Raw genomic sequence first — 22,507 nt, forward strand, 5'->3', positions numbered from 1 at the left:
GAATTCATTTGCAGTTTATTTGCCGTTTGGTATTTTATCTTCAATGCATTGATTTATGCTGGACACAAGGAACTGCCAATAATATCCTTTATAACAAGACATTTCTATAATATCCAGATTATCCAGATGTTATATTTTAAATTTCGGTTCTAAACTTAAAATTTTAAACTCTACTGTGAAAGAGTGACCTAGTTCTCTCTGCAGGTACAGTAATACACTATAGTTAAATAAACGATGAAAGGGTACTGATAACGATGTGGACGTGTGGTTTCCGTTATTTACATCAGTTCTTGTATAGGTTCTCAAGATAGAATTAATACGAGAATATTTTTATTGTGGATATCCTACGACGAATATATTAGCTACCCCAAAAGAAATCAGATTAAAGGAACTAAATCACTAATATTTGGGACCTAGAATTTGACCCAAATGGACCTCAACGCATATAATAATAATGTAATCTGATTGTTTATAAACTGATTTACAGTCAATTGTTGCCGTTTTGAATCTAATTTCAAATCAGCTATGTCCAGCAAAATACGGCATGAGTCTCAACCGAATTTCTAGCGTCTGGTTATTCCAGTCTATTGCGCATGCTCTCCAGATAAGATATTTCGTCACCGTTGACATGAGGTGTGGAATATGTCTAGTCTCGTTCTTTCTGGTCACTTGTTACAAATGACGCTGAAACGCACTATGGTACACGATTCGTGTACCAATGGTAAATGTTTATTTTGTCTTAAATATTGGATATCAGAAGCCTACCTTTTCCCGGTAAGTTAACAACACCAATGTTGATTTGAATTGACAAATAATTCGTGTTTTCAACGTGTAAGACTTTAGATGATATTGAGTTAGAGACTTTTTTATTATCTACTTTAAGATCGATGTTGAAAGAATCCAAGATTAGGTTCACTTCTGAACTAGTTAACCTAGTCACACAGTCTATAATCATTGAATGAGATATGGGAACGAAACAAGCCTATGTGGCGCCCCAGAGCAAACGTTTCAGTGACGCCCCCACCCCCCGCCATTGCATACTGTAACCTTTTTGTTCAGGGTCTTCGCTCAGTTGAATTTTGATGATCAAATACATTTTAAAATATCATCTTTTATACTTTTAACACCTTGTCTAAATAACTATTTATTATATTTATTACAATTTTTATATTTATTTCCTGTCAACTCTCCCTTTGATCGAAAAACCCTATAATATATCTTGGAAAAATCACAATTCTACTCCGGGCGTATGCGCCTCTCAGTACACCCCGCCCCTTGCTAATATATTCGTCTTGGGATATCAAATAATATATTCTCGTATTAATTCTGTGTGTAAAAATTTTCATATTATAAGCAATACAACACTTGAGAACCTATACAACAACTGATGTAAATAACGGAAATCTACAACATTCTCACTATCCTGTCATCGTGTGTTAAACTATAATAGTGTATGATTGTATCTACAGAGATCACACCAGATTTTACGATTTTAAGTTTAGATCAGAGATTTAAAATATAACATATTATCTGGATATTATAGGAATGTATTGTTATATAAAGGGGGGGGGGGGGGAGAGAGAGAAATGGGGTTTAACGTCCACTCGACACAAACTAGGTCATTTCGGGACTAACATATGGTTTTAATTTTATTTCAATAATTCGCTTGCGCGTAAGGGTCTTTAGCAGTCGGATGGAAACCGGAGGACCCGGAGAAAACCCACGAGGTTGGACAGGCGACTCTTGTCACGTACAACCGGGGATTCGAAACCATGCCAGTTGACTCAATAACAGACTTTATGATACAGCGCGCGCACGCTAACCATTCAGCCATCCAACCCCCCATTATATAAAGGATATTATTGGCAGTTCCTTGTGTCCAATATGTAATGAACATAAAATACCAAACGACAAATAAACTGCAAATGAATTCTCCTGGTATAGGCGTACGAGCTGGTTGACAGTTAGGGGGGCAGAAACCGAAGTGCCCGAAAAATTTTCGGGTTATAGACGACGCCGCCGGTCTTCTGCGAGAGCGGAGGAGTGGAGCTTACCTTGTAGGGACTCTCCAAGAAAATTTTGGAAAATTTGACAGCCGCAAACCCGAAAAATGTCTCTCAAAATGCAACTAAATTGTTACTTTGTGTTTCCACAGTCACTATTTTTGGAATTATTGTGTGTTGTTTTGGAATTATTGGGTAATTGGACAACTACAGCGCCTCCATCTGGCCTGTGAAGATATCAAAATAGTTATTCGTTATATTATAATGTACTAGCAGGATACCCGGCTTCGCTCGGGGGTCATAACTCCGAAACCGGAAGTGGTAGACTAACGCCAACTTGCCTATGTTACTCCCCGGTCCGAGCTACCCCTATACCCCAAATTTCAGACTCGGGGCAGACCTAGTGTAGCGCCAACTCCGAACAGACCGGCTTCGCTCGGGGGTCATAACTCCGAAACCGGAAGTGGTAGACTAACGCCACCTGGCTTATGTTACTTCCCGGTCCGAGCTACCCCTATACCCCAAATTTCAGACTCGGGGCAGACCTAGTGTAGCCGCCAACCCCGAACAGACCGGCTTCGCTCGGGGGTCATAACTCCGAAACCGGAAGTGGTAGACTAACGCCACCTGGCCTATGTTACTCCCCGGTCCGAGCTACCCCTATACCCCAAATTTCAGACTCGGGGCAGACCTAGTGTAGCCGCCAAACCCGAACAGACAGACAGACAGACAGACAGACAAACGACAGTCACAAATATATATATAGATTATACATTTAAAATAAATAGTTTTATGGGAGGGATCGGAGATTTTCGAAGTTAATTCCGGTGATTGTAAGTGAATTCTAGATTACTCACAACCCACTTAAACGACTGCGTCCTCGCATTCGATCAGGATCTAGATGAACAGACAACAGCTTGATTTATTAGTTCAGTCTATAAATTTATTGCTAACAATACGAACTTTGTGGTAAGTATTTTTTTTATTCAATTATAACACCGGGGGTTAGATCGACGAATGGTTAGTACTTGCGCGCTGTATCATGAGGTCTGACATTGCGTCAACTGACGTGGTTTCGATTCCCTGGTTGTACGTGACGTGACAAGGAGTATTGTTGCCTATCCCACCTCGTTGGTTTTCTACGTTTCCTCCAACTTCTAAAGACCCCTACGCGCAAGCGAATTATTGAAATAAAATTGAACCATGTTTTAGTACCGAAATGACCTAGTTTGTGTCGAGTGGACTTTAAACACACCCCCCTCTCTCTCTCTCTCTCTCTCTTCTTCATTAACATCGAATCGAACGCAAGAATATAATTTGATATAATACTTCAACGTGTAAAGTGAAATCCTGATAAAAACCAACCAGCGGCTGCCAGGCAGGATACGCTCACATTTTCGAGAGATGGATAGAGAACAAGCTAAAAAGAAAGTGATTTTTCCTACAATCAAGGGCCATAATTCAGAAAATTACAATTCGATATGCGCAAATATCGAAAATAACCCAGATCTTTGGGTTATAAACTTACATTTCAAGTTTCAACAAAATCGGATAAAAATTGTGACCTCTATAGGGTCCACCACAACCTTGATATACCATATTTTTTTTACGCTATTTGAGAACGAGGGGCGGCCATTTTGTCTGTCAGTTTTGGGGTGATTTTCACGAAATTCTAACTCAGCCGACCTTAGGGTGTAACGGTGATATAATAATACGGTATTTCAAATCGGATAAAAATTATGACCTCTATAGGGTCCACAAGCTAAAAACGCGATTTTTCGTACAATCGGGGGCCATAATTCAGGCAGTGACAGTCCGATATGCGCGAATATCGAATTAAAGAACCAAGATCTTTGGGTTATAAACTTACATTTCAAGTTTCAACAAAATCGGATAAAAATTGTCACCTCTATAGGGTCCACAACCTTGATATACCGTATTTTTACGCTATTTGAGAACAAACGGCGGCCATTTTGTCTGTCAGTTTTGGGCCGATTTTCACGAAATTTACTTCCTCGATGCTTTAAAATTTGAGGCTTGTCATTATATGCCATAAAATGTAATTAAAAAGTAATTGAATGTAATCGACCATTACATGATTTTTGGAATGTAATTACTACATATTCCATTACGATGTCCACTCAGAGACAGTTCCTAAAGGAACTAGGAGTTAAGTGTTGTTACCATTACGTATAAAATTACAAGAATTGAAATGGGGTTTAACGTGATACTTTTCTGCGCCAGCGAGGCTAACGAAGACGGACTTAAAATCAGGCTGTCTACTATGAGTGTAATTTTTCCCGGACAGGGGTAATATAGAACCAACCCTAAACTCGAATTTAATCTGTCAACTTTTACACGGGAACTCGGTTTCTTTAGGGGGTGGGGGCGAATGGTTTAAAGTGTGCGCGTCAAATCACAAGGTCTGCCATTAGGTTAAGTGGCGTGGTTTCGACTCATCGCTTGCACGTGACAAGGAGTATGGATACCTGTCCAACCTCGTGGGGTTTCCCCCAACCCATGCCTATTATTGAAATAAAATTGACCCACATGGTAGTCCCGAAATGGCCTAGTCTGTGTCGAGTGGACGGTAAACCCCATCTCTTAATCTCTCTCTCGGTTTCTTGCCAGACTACGCCGTATATTCCCGAGGAACTTTCTCCGCCAACTCCAAACCCCCAGATTAGCGAGCCACCGCCTTCCAAACCGAGCCACCGTAATTGGACATACTTTTAACACAAGGTGCAATTTTATGTACCTTGTGTTAATATGTTCAATTACAAAATGTCAATCAAAGAGGATATACTTTTGTAAGACAAATATTTCCGAATTGCTATCAGTAAGAATTAGAAATGAACAATTAATAATCTAAAAGTCAAATGCTATTAGAAGGAATGGAGATTAACCCTATTTCGGGGTTTTCTTTTCTTAGGACACATTCCCCTGTGTGTGATCCCCGTCTCAATGTTTGACACCCAATCTTCACGTAGGCTGGGCCTTAAAACTACTTATATGATAATTGCGAAACACCAGAATACCTTGGTTGTTTGGTCACGTTATCAATTTTATCGTACCCCTATCCAATGATTCATATAACCAGGGACAACCTAACCTCACAACAAAACAAAACACACACAGGGATGACGGTATAGAGCTATTACATTTCCACCAGGTAAGTTCATAGAGTTTTTTCTCTTTTCATAAATACATATAAACTTTTAGTAGCAAGTTTTAAACATTTTTATTTTTTTACATTGTCACTAACAAAGTTAACGGAGACGTTATTGCGTTTGTTAATCAGGTATGTGCTCGAGGTTTTGACTTTTTATCAAATACATATCATGAACTATAAGTAGAAAGTTTTATAAACATTTTGACACAGTTAAAGCAGTTTTTCATATCATTTTAGCACATCTTCACGGATACATCGTTCGATTTATTGCGTTTTCGCCGGGTAAGGTTTTCATAAAATGCATATTATAATAAAATAACAAGCATTATATAACATTATTAACATGTAAAAAAAAGATATTATTAAATTTCCACTAATCATGTTCACGAAAACGTTGTTAGAGTTATTGCGTTTTCATCAGGTAAGGCCTTCAACTTTTTCTTTTTCGTAAAATACATTTTATAATAACACATTAGTAACAAGTTTTATGTAAGATTTTGACACATCTAAAGTGTTTTTTTTTTAAATTACTTTGCCATGTTAGAGTTATCGCATTTTCATCAGGTAAGGTTTTAATGTTTTTACCTGGCACGGAAACCTTCTTAGTCTTTAAGGTTTTCATAAGATACATTTTATAATGATAATATTTTTTAATAACGTTTTTTTTATAATTAAATTGTCACTAACCATATTATATTAACGGTTATTTTCAGCTTTTGATTTTAATAATTCTATTTATTAAAACAATATTTGATTTTGGTGTATTAATCTACTTTGTTAGAGTGGGTTATTTGGATTGTGATATTGTCAATACGGATTTGTCACCTGCTTACTGCTTATAAAACACTAAAACCCATTTTAAACTATTTTATAGCCAAACTATTCATATTACAAATCAGACCATTTTAAACTATTTTAGTTGCACTATTCATATACAAATCACCCATTTTAAACTATTTTACCGTAACTATTCATATTACAATCTCCCAATTTAAACTACTAATCGTATTACAAATCAACTATTATTACAAATATTGCAATCATTCATTTAAAACTGTTTTAGGTGAACTATTTATACTACAAATCATCCATTTTAAACTGTTTATTTAAACAAATTAATCACAGCACAAAAGCCAAACATGGGTCAACAGACATTCGATTTCAAAATTATTATGACCCATCCCATGGACAAACCAGATTGCAAAAAATCATTGGAAGTTTCGCAGTCAACCCCGGAGAATCGAACCTGGTGGCAACTGAAAGTCGAACTAGCTACTCAATCTGATTAAAACACAGATCCTATTTCGTTTCGTATTTTATAATTCGAAATTTCGTTTAAGTTGTCTTTACTACTTCATGGTCAGATCTATTTCACAGGGTCATATGCCGAGGATTGTGGGTTAGGATAAGGCGTAGGGTTAGGTTATGGGGTAGGGGTAGCGCTTTCCCTGTTTACATCTCGTTATTATGCATTTGACCTTGTCAAATTGATCTAACCCTACTTCATAGATCAGATTCTGAGCTACTTTAAGATTAAAACACTCCTGACTTTTTATAATGAGATTTCTGTCAGCGAAACTCTTACCAAATATCCGTCTATGTACGCAGTTTTTAGGATACCGACATAAAAGATTATTAAATATTCACACGCACTGCTGCAGTCAGGGTTTTTGTCATCCTTGTTATAAATCATATGAAAAGCTCATGCGTGGTTTATCTTATCGCATTCTTTCATTATCAATCGAGGGTTTTTATAATTGAGAATTTAAAGAGACCTCCCCACGCCATGATGTTTTTTTGTTTTGTTTTTTTTTTTCAATCGGGAGGCGTACGTGTATTTTAGACCGCAAAGGTATACCATAGAGCCAAGCGTCGTGGTTTCGACCTTGGGTTTTTACGTAGCCTCGTTGGGTTTCTTCTGGCTTATTTTGTTTGTTCTTACTGCCAGCAAGAGATGTGGGGGGGGGGGTCTAGAATTCCTCAAGACCGGTCTTACTTTGCCCTGACTGACGCCATGAGAAATCCTTGACGACAGCAATTCGAACAAAGGATTGGAAAAAGGCAAAACCCGGCAGAAATTCTTCCCCAAAATTGCAAATGTAACTATAGAAATAACAAACAACCTGTAATTCTCTCATCGTTATATTCAGGTAGTATAATATCACCATGACGACGACAGTAATAACAACTCAACCAGGTGGCGGTAATGGTCTCTTATTGGTATCTCCACAAGGTCACCGAGACTGGTCATCAGGTTTATTTGGATGTTGTTCCGATTGCAAATCACGTAAGAATCTCTTCTTTTTCTTTTTAAATAGAACGAAGATTCCTGTTCGGATTACTATAGGTTTATTGTAAATGTCGTCGTAACAGTGTTACGTTCAGAGAGCTGTAAGTTTTGAAGTTGTTGTTGTTGGGGTGACGCACTTCGAAAAAGTTTAATGCTCCGTCCATTCACGCCCGGTCGACATGAAAATTGGCATGTTTGTTCTTTGAACAATTATTCTGCATAGATCTAGTGAATTAAATTTTTGCATTTCATCCAACAGCATGGCCAGTTCCAGGTCCATAGTACGATCGTTCTTGTTATCATGAGGTTCCTGGTCCATAGTACGATCGTTCTTGTTATCATGAGGTTCCTGGTCCATAGTACGATCGTTCTTGTTATCATGAGGTTCCTGGTCCATAGTACGATCGTTCTTGTTATCATGAGGTTCCTGGTCCATAGTATTATCGTACATGTTATTATCACGGGCACTGGAAGGGATTAAAATAAAACTTCTTACTACTGCTTGACTATATATTATAATATACTATAATATATAGTCAAGCAGTAGTAAGAAGATGGTTATTATGTTAAAGGTAATATATCTATTGCGTCGTTTTATTAACACATTGTTTCGCTCTAGTTAAGCTATTGTGGAACGAAATTTTCGAATAAATATGGGGTCTTTAGCAGTGGGAGGAAACCAGAGGACGCGGAGAATACCCACGACCCACAACCAAGGGCAGATAATTTGATTACGTGAATACCCCACGGATGAACCCACAGTATAGTGGAGTAGAACGGAAAGAGACCACCGGGGACACCGAGGGTGGTGTATGGTCTGCAAGTCTATTGTTGCTTTTTAGTCTGGAATAACGCGCCCTTAATATAACCCTATTTTTGTCTGTTTCAGTGATATGCACGTGTTGTTGCTTGCCATGTATGTTGTGTACATTGTCTTCAAAGATCGGTGATTGTGCCTGCATGCCATTCTTTGTACCCGGCGGTCTGTTGGCTATGAGATCCAAACTAAGAACAATGGGCGGTATTCAGGTTAGTGTCTGATTCATGCTTAAGACTTTGTTTGATTCGTGTCGGATTTAGTTACAGGACCGTAGAAATTTAAAGTAGTTTTGGCAGTGGGTAGCTGTGTGGGGGTGGCACGACACGGGTTACAAAGTAGGATAATGCCCATGTATTGGCACAAAATAGGATTGGTAAAAACCGGGATCACGCCCGGAGATTGGTACAAAATAGGATAACGTCTGGGGATTGGTACAAAATAGGATAACGCGCTGGGATTGGTACAAAATAGAATAACGCCCTGGGATTGGTACAAAATAGGATAACGCGCTGGGGATTGGTACAAAATAGGATAACGGCTGTGAATTGGTCCAACATATGATAATACCCGGGGGTTCGCACAAAATAGGATAATGGCCAATGATTGGCACAATATAGGATAACTCGCGGGCATTGACACAAATTATGATAATGGCCAAGTATTGACGCAAAATAGGAGAATTCCCGGATATTGGTTAACCGTGGAGAAAGGTATATGGGCGTTTCGATTCTTTTAAATCTTTATATTTGGAATGCTTACGGTTGGGCCTATAGTGCAAATTATTGTGGGTGCGAGCCAGCAGCAGAAATTTGTTTGTAAATATTCATCCTAATTATTTACATGGTTTGTGATCTACCCAAGGTCGCGTGGATAGTCCAATGTTAAGAAAAGTAGTAGTTTTGGCTGGATGCCTGTATTATATATCCACTGCCCGAAGGACCAGTGGAACCAGGAGAAACCTCACGTGGCTAGACAGGCAAGTTCACATTATGATCTGAAGCGAAACCAAGGACATACCTTCTGTTCTGAAGCGCAAGTGACAGACCACTCCCTGCCCCTGGATAGCACAAGGGTTAACGGAAACGAAATTTAGTGGAAGGCTTCCGAATGGTTTCCGTCTATAACTGCTATAACTGTTTAATTATCTTTTTCAGGGCTCTATCTGTGGTGATTGTGTCGCTTTAACACTGTGTGAACCATGTGCTATCTGTCAAATGTCACGTGAAATGGACACTATGGGTCTGTAGAGGTGGATGTAAATTCGCCGTTATCGTCTCTTGATTCAAATTTTGTATAGATTTTTATTTTATATTCGATTTTATACGACCACTATATCATATAAATAGTAATAGGACCAGGAACTGACCATGACGTCATCGTAGCCGTTTTGGAATTGTATCAAGATTATCTAAGGAACACGCATATCAAGTTCCATGTCGATCGTACATGAATTGGCGGAGCCTTCGGCTTTTTTCGAAGAGTATAGTCCCCAACAACAAGAGTAGCGCTTGGGGACAAACAATAACACCACAACCACCACCACCAGCAACACCATCACCACCACCACCAACAACAACAACAGGTTACAACAACAACAAACAAAACCACCAGCAACAACAAGCACAACCAATAGTAAGACGCTGGCTCGCTATAGTCTGGAGGTCGCAGGTTCGTTCCCGGTGTTGGCCTAAAATTTCCGGCGCGGTTCCCCTTGTCAGTGGTTCAGGACGGAGGGCCGAGGTACTGTGTACACTTTGTCGTGCACTTGGCAGTTGGAATTCGATATAAGAGTAGGCTGCAGCGCCGCTTCCCCGGCAAAATATCCCTCATAGCACACTGCATGGAGTATGCCCGTCTTCATTATCCCAGTCGGAGAAGAACAGTAGGACGTTAAACCCATTTCATTTCGTTTTATTTACAACAACAACAACCACAACTACCACAACCACCACACCCACAAAAAGTAGATGAGTTTCGCATGGGGATCAGTTCCTGGTCCAGAAATTGTAGATACCGTTATTCATTTTTATCTATAAAATATTTTCATAAAAACTTTATGATTTTGTATACTTAAGATTTCATTTTGATCTATAAAATATTTTCATAAAAACTTTATGATTTTGTATACTTAAGATTTCATTTTGATCTATAAATAGGTTATTCATAAAAATTTGATGATTTTGTATACTTTTAAGATGTCAATTTCCTCTATAAAGAGATATTTTGCTAGCCCAACCTGCGACAGAGTGTAAGTGAGAGGGACGCAATGGCGAGCTTTGTGTCGTAGTTTGGAGTTTTTGCGCCCCCTCGCAAATGACAAAAAATCACACGGTTTCAATTCGGTTTTCAACATTATAATCATAATCATAATGCGCAGCCGTGGGTCAGATATGCTACAAATCGACTCTAGCATGTTCCACATACCCCAATATTACCTGGCGGCACTGGGAGGGACCCCCTCCCCCGCACACATATATAAATATTGTTTGGGGGGGGGGGCAGACGGGATCTTGTTCCTCATGCAAAATCATGGGTCACCACGCCCCTGTCCCCGACACCTCCTAACACTGCATACCGTGGGTTTTTGTGCTCCCTCAGGGATACCATTCCTCATAAAAAATTACGTGTCACCACGCCCCTGACCTGTGACCGCCCAAAAGCAAATAGATCCGCACGCCTATGGCCATACTTATGTTAATCTCTGAAAACAAAAGCATCGTGCAGATGGGACGTTAAATACATTTTGTTTCCTTTGTAATCTACACCGACTGAGTTTATTAAGACGGACATTCACCGCGCAGTGCGCTATGAGGGAAACTATCTAGACAACGGCACTACGGTCCACTCTTCATTCAAATCCATTATGTCAAGGATTCTTTTACGCCTACTAGGTATTTTGATACCATTCGAAAGACTGGACGCTTCTCCACCCCTACCTCGTCAGGCCCCCGCCTTACACCACTGACAAGGGAAACTCATTCCATGCTCTCCAACTCCTGGATGATCGATCTTAGTACCTCCTGGTTAGCTCCGAGGTCTCGTGTACACATTGACGTGCACGTAAAAGAACCTTTGACAGTTGAAAAACGGCGGTCCCGGTATACGTAAAAGAGACTTTGCCAGTTGGATTTCGAAAAACGAGTAGGCCGTAGCACCGCTGCCGGGAAAATTGTCACTGATAGCAAACTATATGACGCAAGCCCGTCATCATTAGCCATATCTCTGCAGAAGAGTAGAACGACAAACCCCATTTCATTTCACTTCATTCCCTGGTTAGCGAGCAAGTCCCATATTCACTGAGCCACCGCGGCAGATCTTCACGAATCCAATACTACAATAAAATAGAACTGGACAATGATTTTGTTCCGAATACTGGCCCACTTACTCAACTACAACTTTATACAGTTGTTTTTGGGGGGATTAGAATGTAGAAAAGTTACCTATTCTCTCTCAGTCTGTCCCCCCTCCCTCTCTCTCTCTCTCACTCTCTCTATCTCACACACACACAAGCTTGGGATCGACACTCGACTAATCGACACACCTTATGATCTAAAGCGCACACGGGTGTTCTCGAGGAAATCCGCCCCCCCCCCTTACTATTTCTTTTCATAAACCATGTGGCAAAGTCAGAAGAATGGAGCACTTATAGATGATGTGTTTATTACTCCCATAAATCATGTCCTTATCTAATTTCCAACGCAAATAATATAATCATTTAAAGGAGCTCAAACAACCTCTTCGCTCAAAATAAAATGTCGAGTTGGGTTGAAATGAAACGATGTTTATGTCCTACTGTTGAATTGAGTTGATCCGATCTTTTTAGTATAGTCGTTCGGATGGGACTAAACCCCCTGGTCAACGTGGCTCCTAGTTTAATTTGTAATGGCCACTGGAATACTGAATGGTTAGCACGTTCGCGTTCAATCATAAGGTCTGCCATTGAGTCAACTGGTGTGGTTTCGATTCCCCGGTTGTACGTGACAAGAATAGGGTCGCCTGTCCAACCTAGTGGGTTTGTTCTGGGCCCTCCGGTTTCCTCCTACTGCTAAAGTCCCCTACGCGCAAGCAAATAATTGAAATAAAATTAAAAAATGTGTTAGTCCCTACATGACCAGGTTATGCCCATTCCCCTCTCTATCTCTGTAGATAAAAACAATTTGAAAGAGTTTCGCTTTCGGTCAACATAAAACATACATCTGGTATTTATATTTCAATGATTACATGACAGAATGAGGCTTGAGAAATCCATATGGCACACCTCCGACAACGCCGGAATCCTAATCCGAATCATGTAAACGATTATTTTACTCTGATTAAGTTGCTAAAATATGACCATAAATCAATTTAAATGGAATCTATTCAGGAAATAATTAAACACCCCTCCACTTTAACACCATTTAGACAACAGTTACACGTTATTCCACTAGATTGAGTCACTGCGCCGTGTCGTAAATCAAATACTAAATCCACTTCCGGTTTTTCCGCGTTCAGTCCATTTTCTGCATAGGCACCTTTCCAAACAGCATCCACGAATGTTTCACACTCCTTAGTCGGACAAAATGAGAAATCCAAAGAAAAATCACCAACCGGCCATTTTTTAGTGAATTGTACGGCTTTTTCTTGGAATGCATTTTGAAATCTTAGCGTTGACGTATCCACGGTAGGGCCGGTCGATTTTGAAAATATAAAAGATTGAAGTGCGAGAGGAATCAGACCGGTTGCAATAGTTGCAAATAGTTTACTCGCGGGTGAAACGTAGACTGTGTCTCCATAGGCCAGAACCAAAATAAACAAAAACAACAGAAATAGCGCTATTTTACCCAAATCACTTAAGGCCGTTGTTATTGATGACCTCAAAGTTCCTGGGCAACCACAACAAATCACGTCAGTCATTTCATTGAAGAATTTGAGTGGAATATAGGGCACGTCGTACTTGTCCAGAAACAGGACAAGTCCCTTAGTACTTACGCGTAAATATCCATGTTTGATATCCCATGTTACACCAGACTTCGATAAATCACTTCCTGTCGTGGGGTTGTTTTCGGTACTGTTAAAGTCGTTGGCTGTCAGTTGAAATGCGGTGTCAGTTTGATCAAGACACGTTTTCATAGCTTCTGCTCCGACTTCAGCTTGTTTGGGGGCCAGCACTTGACCTAATAATACCTTATGATATTTGTTGTATTTTCCCGCCAGACGATTAGACGTATCTTTGATGTACACAACGAGAAGCACACAAAGGGAGACAACGCTCATGGACGTAGACAAGTTTATCAAGATGTTTATGACGGCTATACACAATAAATGTAACACAAAGTTGAATCCAATGGCGACAATGACGAATACTGACATCAGGGTAAGGGTTAAAAAGGCTAAGAGTATCGGTCCGTTTGTCGTGGGATTGTAATAAAATTGAACTGCCTTGATGCGACACAGATTCCGACACTGTCGATGTAGCAACTTCATTACAGGAGATGTTGCTATGATATACAAAACCACGATAAACGGAGACAGAAGAAAGCCAATAATTAAAACTGGAACGAAACAAAGACCAAACCGTTTTAAAGGAAGGATTGTTATTTTTAAAAATGTGTTATAACCAGGCTGAGACCGTTCGTGCGACTGAATTATCGCCCCTTCCAATATCTTAGCCATTTCTTCATGTATGCTGTTTGCCTTTAGAACTATTATGACGTGCGCAGTGTATAACATTGATAATATGGCTGTAAGAAATTTACCCCAGACGGGACCAAAGTAATAACTTGACGTCTGCTGAAGGTCACGTGACGTAATATGATAAGCCAGTTCATTGTATTCAAGGTCATCTGCGCAAATAGAATAAAGAAGTGGAATGGCGGGAAGAGCTATCAACATGTAAACAGTTATAGTTTTAAGCACGTTTAGACACTCAAACCACTTCGTGAGATTATTGGACCTTGTTAGGTGATCACCGCAGATAGATGCTTGACAACATGACTCAAAAGAGTCAACATGGCGGATTTTGCAACGGATTATCAAGTCATAAAAAAGTCTGAAAAAACTGACAGCTTGGTCTGTTTCTGCCAGAATTTGTTCTCTTTGAAGAAGTAAATCCACCTTTCTCAAAGCAGATGTATGAATGATGTCATTCGGGACTCCTTTTAAACTGTTTTCGAGACTTTTCATTTGTTTAAAGATGACGGATGGAATTGTCGGACCTGTAGTTTTGTAATTATCCGGTCTGCTTGTTTTAACAATTCGTATCGACTTCGACTGTTTTGAGATGAAAGTAAATACTTGGCGGGTATATGCTCGTGGAATAAATTTAGGTAAATAGAAGAAGATAAATAGTGTTGCTATGGTGATAAAAGCCCTTAATGTCCATACCCACACATCTTCGGCCACGTCATAACATTCGCCGCCACTCGTCTTACAACAGTTATAATGAACTACCCCAAATCCTAGTTCATTCTTAATTAATACGGAGCACACCTCATCGATGGCGGCCATAGAACTATCGTCCAGTGTGGATGTACTGTTAATTATCCAACTACGAATCAGGGAATACTTCTGCTCCAGGTGCAATGAATTAAGGCAATTGGCGGGAGTTTGTACGATGGGAACATGGAGATCTTTTCTAGTTACAAAGATGAAGGATTCAAATAATCCATAATAGTACAAAAACAACAGCAGAAGACGATTTGACCTCTCACCCCGAATCAAAAACCATCGTGTCGGTTTAAACCAAACAATCTGATTTGATGAACTGGAATAGTTTGTATCGAATCCTGTGATTTCTAGATTCAGCTGAGTTATTTTGACGTCATCTGTTATCAGTGACGCCAGAGTTGCATTCTGTGTGATGCCAAGCGCACAGTTATTTGAGTTAGCTCCCTTAGTACCCTGCAGGCAAACGATTATGATTAGTAGATGGAAACACATAAAAGTCCTGGTCGTCATGATAGACAAATTTAATTTGTTTTAACTTTTTAGAATTTATAAGAATCGCGCGCTAATATTCTAGCGGAATTTAAATAAAACATCTAAAGAATTCTTAATAGTTTCTAAAGTTTCTAAAGTTTCCATATCCCAGACGCGGTGTGATTTTTATTTTATCCAACCACAGCTTCGACCTGATCAAAATTGTCCACAATACATCTTAGATTTTCTTATCTGAAGATTCCATTAATTACCTAATTCAGTTTTATTTTCGTCACCCGTTTAAGATTGTTTGAGATTCTCTTTTTAAAACCTTATCTAGTTATATTTAAAATATTCAACTTTCTACACAACATTAAGAACATGTCCTCTTGTCCCAAAGCGACCACGTATGATGAGAAATATCAATTAATTGTCACATCCAAATTCATTAACTCCAATAATTCACCCATATACTACTATGATACGTTTATCCCAATCTGAACGACAGACTCACCCTACCTGCAGAGAAGTGACTCTGACACAGTGAATAGCCATGATATCCATATGACGTTATCTAAACGTCACAGGTCATGAGGTCACATCAACAAACAAATGTAAACACCATCATTATGATCATTATCAACATTACAAGACACAATGTTAGATTGTAAACAATAGCCTTCTTGCAGCCTTTAGGACTGTATAATCCGTACAGAACGTCTTATCGCTTCTTCCAATGATTTTTCACAAAAATAACATCATCTACAACTCTAGATTTGACGTCGGCATATTATATTGGCACTATTTTGTGATTCGGTCGTGTCTATTTCAGATATACACAATCAATTCTGTTAATGTTTCTAGCGTGGGGATTGACTAAAAGTTAATTTATTTCGGTTCTAAACAAAAATTTAAAACTTTAACGCAATTTAAAAAAAATTGGGATTACTGAGCAAAATGGCCATTCACTGTATACGTGCGAAAAAAAAAGCCAGCTACCATTTAATTTTCGTACATTAGTTACGTACGACGTTTATCCTAGTCTCTTAGTGAAACACATTCTTTTCCTATCCTAGTCTCCCCAGCCGTTAAAATTCCTCTTAATACGTTTTCATAAACAATATCCGAATGTAGATTTCGTTTAATTAACTTCTTTCAATCCTGCCTTTTCAGTCAGTAAAGTTTTCTTCGGATTTCGTTCAGTTAACTTGTTATTTACAACCTGTCTTTCAGTAAAGTTAAAATTTGTTTAAAATCCTGTCGTTTCTGTATTTCTCTCGCTAGAAATTAAATAACCAATCTACAACCCCTTGTATTCACAAATGGAGTATTAACGAGATATTATTCTCAACATGTCTTTCATTGCGACATATATCACAGGGTAAACTTGTTGAACTTGTAACTTAAAGAGACATTCCATCGTAAAAAAGACACACGTTTTTAACGTTGGGTGGACAGCGCGACCATGAACATTTGAAAAAAAAAATACTCCCAATCTCCCAGATATGACATCATTTTACACACCAAAATATTCGAGTGCGTTAAATCCTGGAGGAGTAAGAGAGAGAGAGGGTTGGGGGATAGAGGGGGTGGGGGTAGAGAGAGTAAGGGGTCTTAAACAGTGGGAGTAAACCGGAGGACCCAGAGAAAAACCCAGGATGTTAGACAGACGACCAACGCCAGTTGACTCAATGACAGACCTTATGATAAAACCCGCACGCCCTAAACATTCGGCCATCCAACCCCCAAGGCGCATAGAACAAACTAAAACATGTATTACATTTGTGCGTCCCGATGCGCTATTTTAAGCAACAGAAATCAATTGTAAACTACAATATTGTGAAAGACTACTCTCTTCTAGCAATATCGGCTAAAAAATAGTCGAATTTACGACGATATGTAATATTGAAATTTCATGGATGCATGCTGTAAGCCTGTCGCCATTTTGATATTACTGTTTAAAATCCGATTGAATCCAAGTCGGGACATTATTTGGATTTTCTTTCCTTAAACAGGCTTTACGCAGGAGCTAAATCTGCCCAATGCGGGCCTTTCTTCAGCCCTGTTATATAAACTATTCAATAGACATTTATTAACATGATAAAACCATAATCAACTCTCGGTGCCATCGTATGGGCCCGATTTTAAGTAGATTAGAACGGTTCGGCCATTTAATGATTTAAATTAAAAATGGTGAAGCTAAGCTAAGCCCCGAACAACCGGTACGGTAGTTAAAATCAGTGTACACATCTTGTCAAACCTTCAAAGGCTAATGTCTTCACACAGAAAAAAAAGTAATTCTAATGGAATTTTCAGTATATTCATTTTGCATTATCTATTTTAAAACTATTATAGCAAGAACGACCAGCTCTTTATCTAAATCTTACATAATGTTTCTTTAAAGTTTAATTACATGTTACACAATCCATCTTAGTACATATTTGAGGGGATTAAGCTGTGGGAAATTCGATATATGGCGCATCGTCACTTTGGGTGCCGGTTAAGTCGTCCACAGGCAAACTCGTCCACAGTAAGTCGTCCACAACCATTGGGTAAGTCGTCCACAACTATTGGTCATTGTAATTATTATTACAGCATATTTATAGTGCGCCCTTTCATATCACGTGTTCAGGGTCACTTTACCGTGAGGTGAATTTTGGGAACCGGGTAATATACTTAAGTGTGGACGACTTAAACAATGTATTTTGATATTACTTTAACTCGTAGGGTTTTCTCGTGGTTCACCGATTTTCCCCGACTGTATTACCCACAAGCGTATTATTGAAAAAAAGATTTACCAAAACTTAGTACCGAACTGACGTCTCCCGGAAGTTGGTTTAAACAGTATTTTCATTTTTTGATCATTAAGAATTGTTTTATTATATGGTGTTTAAGCTATGCACGTGCTAGTGGTTGACTGTAGATATAACTATGAACAGCTAAACACCCAACTATAATTACCAATTACTAGTTATATGAACTGTCCAAATACACGGGAAGTGGAATCTGATGTTCTAGAAGGAGTATGCACACCCCGCACAGTGATGTTTCCAATAATGATTCCTCGCTTGTACGTGACAAGGAGTTGGGTCGCCTGTCCAACCTCGTGGGTTTTCTCCGGGTACTTCGGTCCCCCCACCCCCACTGCCAAAGATGCGCAAGTGAATTATTGAAATGAAATTGAACAATATGTTCGTCTCGAAATGACCTAGTTTGTGTCGAGTGGACGTTACCCCAGCTCCTCTCTCTCTCTCTCTCTCTCTCCAAGGAATGAAAAGTGGTATCAGGTGTTCTAGAGAGAACGTGAATACACACGTCTACCATGTCTCGTGCACGGCATCTGTCACTATTTATAGCTAAATCGAGTTTTTCTATTCATCATAATTTCCCATGAATAAACGACTGTGAAGTATATATTATCCACGATTAAACATGGGGTTACCAAGACGAAGATAAACAGTAATAAACGCCCTACCCTAATCAATTATTTAAGGGTATTTCAGTTCTCCCTACTTAATATAAATCAGTATACAGCAATAATAAATGTTTGTTTAACGAATAAATTGGTTGTTAAGAAGACATGATGAAATTCGCCTTTCTTGTAAATGTGTACGTGATTTAATTGTTCAATCGTTGATGTACTGCCATTTTCTACTTCATATGTATACAGGGGGGGTTGGATGGCGGAATGGTTAGCATGCGCGCGCTGTATCATAAAGCCTGTCATTGAGTCGACTGGCGTGGTTTCGAATCCCCGGTTGTACGTGACAAGGAGTAGGGTCGCCTGTCCAACCTCGTGGGTTTTCTCCGGGTCCTCCGGTTTCCTCCCACTGCTAAAGACCCCTATGCGCAAGCGAATTATTGAAATAAAATTAAACCATATGTTAGTCCCGAAATGACCTAGTTGTGTCGAGTGGACGTTAAACCCCATTTCTCTCTCTCTCTCTCTCTCTCTCTCTCATATGTATACAAGCAATTTCAATTGCGTGAATGCACACAATTTCAAGTACGTGTTAGCACACAATTTTAAGTACGTGTATGCACACAATTCCAAGTTGAATACGTTAAATAAATGTATTGCAATCGTGGAAGTTGGGTGACCCAATGGTCTAATGCATTGCGCTTCGAATTATAGGTCTTCAATTCCGGAGCGTTCATTCGATGGCGATTGATTTGGTGACTGATTTAGAACAGGATTCTCTTTAAATGATTACTATAGCCTACATGTAAGAGCAATATCTATTTTATTTATACATATTTACAAGTTGAATATATACATAATATACGGACCGGGTGATTATTACATTTTTTTTTTAGTAAGATCAGTGTAGCAAATCCAGGCCCGTAGCCAGCTTGCTGGCGTTGTGGGGGGGGGGGCAGGTCCGGCGGTAGGGGGTCCGGGGGGGGGGGGTTCTCTCTTGCCGGGGGTACGGGGGTCTCCCCCCGGAAAATTTTGAAAATTGAGTAGCTGTAAACGAGTTTCTAGAAATTTATTCAAATCATACATAGGTAATTTATAAATACGGTCGACAACTTTTTGTCAGGGGGGCAAGATTATTTCCAGGGGGGGCTTCGCCCCCCCAGGACCCCCTTGGGTACGGGCCTGAGCAAATCCCGCAATTTGTATCTCTTGCGTGGTGCTTGTGGGATTAGTGGTTGTCTTTCACCATCCGCCGAGCTTTTGGGCAGAATTTGGAACATGCTAGCGTAAATTTGTAAGCTTACCATCATATATGTTTGATATTGCTTGAACGATACGAATATTGAGTAATAATAAGCTGAGGGGGGGGGGGGGGGCAAAGGCGTGGATTATGAGAAGAGACAATCGAGTTATACAAAAATATGTACACTGCATAAGCGTTGCAAAACCATGCGCGGTCATTTTATTTAGATTCTGTGGCAGATATTTTAATTTTTACCATTTGTCATGCATAATTGAAAACGTGAACCATCTTACATTGTTGTTTTAATAATAATATTTTGGCATGTGTGGATGATGATGATGATGATGATGCCCGCAGTCCTATTGTGTGTATGGGCATTTGAACAACTGTGAACATGTTGGATGATGTTCGAGCATGCAAATAAATTTGAACATTGCACTACAGCATTCAGAGCCTTTAACCAATGAGAATGCATATCTGGGTGACGTGGTTCATTGGGTGACATGACAATCAAACCAAATGGCAGTCTCCACATCTCAAAGCGTGTAGTGACCACTATGTCAAAACAATCTTGAACATGTTCACTAAATGTTGTATGGTGTAAATGAACATGAAAGTGGAGACCTCGTGACATTGAACATCATCATACAAATGTGGGATGATGTTCTTGAACAAAAGTAGGATCGTGTTAAAAAAATGACCTAGACATTCTCAAAATTGTAACCGCGTGATATTTTTCAGAACTTTCACACAATGTTCAAAATAAAAATTAAACGTTGAAACTGGATCGAATTTAATCATTTTTCGCTTTTGTTCTTAACCACTTTGTCGACATTATAATAATCATTGTCGTCCAAAGTCTTAGCACTAAATTCACCGATGTGATTATAGGTATTATCTGTGTGGGGATGACTGTTGCATGAGTTATTCCCCCCTAGAATATTATAATCGTCATTGGATTCATCATAAGACACGTCTCTAACATTTTCACCATTCCCAGTCGAGTAGTCGCGCTTTATATGGTCATATTCATCACGTTTTGGTTTATCGTTTGCCAGCTTGTTAGATCCAATATGGTCGTAGTCGTCGTTGTCTTCTGAATAATTATCTTGTTTATGGCTCACTGTGGGCTGATTTTCAACTGAGTTTATCAGATCGTGGGTTCTTATATAGCTAGTTCTATCCAAATTCGGACTTTCTTCCGGGTTTGAACGATAAGTTGAACTTTTAGGGTTTTTGTTACCAGCTTTGGTCACCAGTTTTTTCCTGTAAAATTTAGTAAAATCCAACATTCAAAAAGCGTGAAGTGAAGAAACATCCAAATAAAATTATAAACAAATGGTTCTTAATTCCACGAATGGACGGGTGTTACAAAGGCTGTTGCAATGTGTGTTTCAGTTAAAATTCCTTAACTGAGGTGGGATTAACGTCCAATCGACACAAACTAGGTTCAATTTTATTACAATAATTCGCTTGCGCGTAGGGTCTTTAGCAGTGAGAGGAAACCGGGGGACCTGGAGAAAGCCCATAATGTTGGACAGGCGACCCTACTCCTTGTCACGTACAACCGGGGAATCAAAACCACGCCAGTTGACTCAATGACATACCTTATGATACAGCGCGCGCGTGCTAACCATTCGGCCATCCAACCCCCCTAGAATGGGAGAAGAGTGTTAATGCCGTACAGAAGGCGACCCTCTAGAGTTCAACACGATGGTAAATGCTACACAGATGGCTACCACACCCTCTACAGTTCAACACGATGGTAAATGCAACAAAGAAGGCGCCTGACCACACCCTATATGGTTACACCCGGTGGTAACTGCTGCAGGGAATGACCACATCCTCCACATTTAAACGCGATGGTAGGACAAGGTCATTACAGCCAAACATGATGTAAATCTGGATAAAAGGCGACTGGCCACATCCTGTACAATTAACCACGATGGTAAATATTGGACAGAAGGCGACTGGACACACCCTGTACAGTTAACCACGATGGTAAATACCAGACAGAAAGCGACTGGTCAGTTTCCTAAATGCGCTCTCTCTCTCTCTCTCTCTCTCTCTCTCTGGTATTACTTACCGAATCCAAAAAGACAGAACAACTATAAGACTAACCAATATTAAACCACCAATAACAGAGCCAATTATAGTCCATAAATCTGAAAGGAGATGAGAAGATCGCAATGATGACATAGTTAATTCTCATCCAAAGCTCTATACACGTCACCGCAGAAAACATATCCGTGTGATAGTTCCTTAAATCTTTGACATGATTTGAATGAGGACGCAGGTTCACTTACCAGGGGGTTCGGGGTTCGATCCCGGTGTTGGCCAAGAAACTTCCCTGTGATATTCCAGTGTAAATTCCCCTTTGGACAGTAGTGGTACAGGGAGGATTGCCCGAGTAGAAACACCATTTAGTCGTGTAATAGAACCCTTGACAGTTGGAATACAATTTCTGTCCGAGCAACATCTCTCTCGTTTAATACTGTATACAATATACAACATACCGGTCAGTCGATATCACCTCGATGTGGGCAGAAAACTAGGACGTTAAACCCCATAGTATTTCATGGCTATTTAAAGATACATTATATAAGATTTAGATAAAGAACTAGCCATTCTTGCTATAATAGTTCGAAAGTAGATGATGTA

General features: G+C 39.5%; 1 protein-coding gene across 3 annotated transcripts in view; it reads right to left on the minus strand.

The window, feature by feature from the left end:
- Positions 1 to 7,312: 7,312 nt before the first annotated feature.
- The window catches only part of LOC126809781 (uncharacterized), a 33,426-nt gene continuing 18,231 nt past the window's right edge, over positions 7,313 to 22,507 (minus strand). For 2 of the 3 annotated variants that reach the window (XM_050534551.2, XM_056098645.1), the window contains 2 exons: positions 21,933 to 22,011; positions 19,410 to 21,112 (listed from right to left, as the gene is read on the minus strand). In XM_050534551.2, coding sequence (XP_050390508.2) covers positions 20,644 to 21,112; positions 21,933 to 22,011 — 548 coding nt within the window. In that variant the 3' untranslated portion in view covers positions 19,410 to 20,643. Of the gene's footprint in view, positions 7,933 to 19,409; positions 21,113 to 21,932; positions 22,012 to 22,507 lie in introns of those variants that run through there. The other variant, XR_008785988.1, reaches the window with a different exon arrangement.

The sequence above is a fragment of the Patella vulgata genome, chromosome 2 (genome assembly GCF_932274485.2).
Source record: "Patella vulgata chromosome 2, xgPatVulg1.2, whole genome shotgun sequence".
In the NCBI taxonomy this organism is placed as follows: Eukaryota; Metazoa; Mollusca; class Gastropoda; family Patellidae; genus Patella; species Patella vulgata.